Below are 2,055 nucleotides of genomic sequence, written 5' to 3'. Positions count from 1 at the left end.
CCCTATGAAGGTACATAGGGAACAAGAGGACAAAACTAAAGTACAATAGCGAAGGCGGTGCTACTTAAATAGAGTAGGGCAAATAGAGTTTGATAAATATGAAACACTGAGTTGGATCAGCAATGTACAGGAGACAGGTGTCACTGGGTTGCATCAGTGATGGAGACAAGACATGATAGATATGAAACATGATGTAGGCAAGACAGGAGACAAGTGATAGATATGGAATGCTTGATGTCGATGAAACACATCAAGTGATGGGATCAGTTGTATAGTACAGGGTCAATGACGAATAGTTAGGAAAAGAAAAAGAACCCCCCCCTCTCACGCTATAACACTACCTCCCTCTCCAGATTCGTCGTTCACAGTTTCCATTGAGCACATCGCTCTTGTAAGTACCTGGGTTCGTCAGTGGGACAGGGAAGTTGTCCAGGTTGGATGTTGACGGCGGTACGGAATTTATGACGGGGGTGAAGGAGTCCGCAACAAGACCACAACCAATGCCAACACTCACTCTGAAGGTGACCATCAGTCTCGCATTTAGTACAGAAGCGAAGCCGGCGGGGCATTGCACCAGAAGGGGGAGTGATGATGGAGAATTTGTGTTGTTTGAGTCATTCCTCCAGGTTGGCCGCTCGAAGTCGAGCCCTACACTGGTCCATCTCCTGTTGGGCGCGGATGAGTTCTGCCCCCACTGATCGTCGTGTGGCCAGTAGTAGATCTATCTTGGCATCGACAGCCCAGAAACTATCAACTTCATCAATCACTCCGAGATCCTTGATGTCTTGTAGTGATGCCCAAAGACTTTCTAACAGATTGTCATCTCGCGTCAGCAAGTATTCCCAAGTATCCTCCTCCCACTCTTTGTCTGATTGGTTCTAATTCCCCACCGGTTCTGCAGTCTGGAGTACGTCTGCTGTGGTTGTTGAAACCCATTGTAGTCCAAATGCTGGATTTCTGTCGATAGGAACACCCATAGGAGGTTGAGTAACCGTGGTGGCATACGCTCCAGGAAAGTGAGGTAGTACACGTTCCAGAGGATTGACATCTTGAACAGGGGTGGAGGCGTTGAATGGAAGGGATCACCAGTATCGGGTGACATTGTTGGAGGGTCGCTGGATGACGTCGTCGCTGTACACTACAAACTCCTGGGGATCGCTGCTATATCCTTCTGTTGCCTTAATGTATTTGCTGATGTCTGCTAGCAGTTGTAGATTAGGAGGATGACCAATGCTGCCATTGTCCGAGGCGTCTGAGGCAAGAGGCGACATGCTAGGGGAGTCAGTGGATGCGGCAAGGGGGCTGTTAGGATTTGGAGAGGAGGAGATATTCATAGGCAATGAGGATGGAAAAACCTGTGCAGGGGCGATGTGGTAAGATCCAGTGGTAGCTTCTGATGCCTGAGGGACTTCCAGGGGTCCAAGAAATTGGTGTAGGACTACAGCGTTGCTATTGGAAGAGTCTGGGGGTCCTGGGATGAGGAAGGGTTGGCAAGTGATGTTTGGCAGAAAGGGAGAGAATGGATAACAGAAACCGCCTTCATCAAGGAATTCTAGGGAAGAGTCATCCGACTCCTGCTGAGAAGGGAAGCTCAAGATGGGATGCCTAGGAACTGGCATCTCTATCATACCAGCTGTGAAGTGCTCTTCTAGAGTCTGGAGGTGGGAAGGGAGAGGGGTTGGCACTCTTTGGGGACCAGTCTCTGGAGAATTGTTATGCCTAGGAGCCAGAGGGCGACGGTGCGGGTCCAGATTAGAAGTCTCATTGTTATTTCTAGCGCGGTTGTTGCGCTCAGCAGGCATGAGGGAAAGCCAAAAAGGAATTGTTCTAGAAAAAACCAAGCCCAGAATACAAAGACAGGCAACTACTACAGACAAGACAAGACCCCAAACGCTAATCTTGATGCTCCCTAATGTACTCAAAGTACACTTGTGTCGGGTTGTTGCTGTCGCGGTTGGCAGCGATGACCGGGAGCGTGGTGGTGGTATGGGGGAGGGGGTGCTGGGCAGTGGTGGCAATGTTGAACGCCTGCTGGTGTTCCCGTTCTAGATGTCG

At 49.8% G+C, this 2,055-nt stretch overlaps 2 protein-coding genes across 2 annotated transcripts; both read right to left on the bottom strand.

Annotated features, from left to right (window-relative positions):
- Nucleotides 1-614: 614 nt before the first annotated feature.
- On the bottom strand, nt 615-1,048 carry FIBRA_09370 (uncharacterized protein; the record flags this gene model as incomplete). Its single annotated transcript, XM_012321681.1, has 2 exons — nt 615-808; nt 862-1,048. 2 exons carry the CDS (start codon nt 1,046-1,048, stop codon nt 615-617), a joined length of 381 nt encoding a protein of 126 aa, XP_012177071.1.
- Nucleotides 1,049-1,082: 34 nt separating this feature from the next.
- Nucleotides 1,083-1,802, bottom strand: FIBRA_09369 (uncharacterized protein; the record flags this gene model as incomplete). Its single annotated transcript, XM_012321680.1, has 1 exon — nt 1,083-1,802. One exon carries the CDS (start codon nt 1,800-1,802, stop codon nt 1,083-1,085), a length of 720 nt encoding a protein of 239 aa, XP_012177070.1.
- Nucleotides 1,803-2,055: the final 253 nt, after the last annotated feature.

This window comes from Fibroporia radiculosa, assembly GCF_000313525.1.
Source record: "Fibroporia radiculosa TFFH 294 genomic supercontigs, scaffold34473, whole genome shotgun sequence".
Lineage (NCBI taxonomy): Eukaryota > Fungi > Basidiomycota > Agaricomycetes > Polyporales > Fibroporiaceae > Fibroporia > Fibroporia radiculosa.
This window is presented reverse-complemented; position numbering and strand designations above follow the sequence as displayed.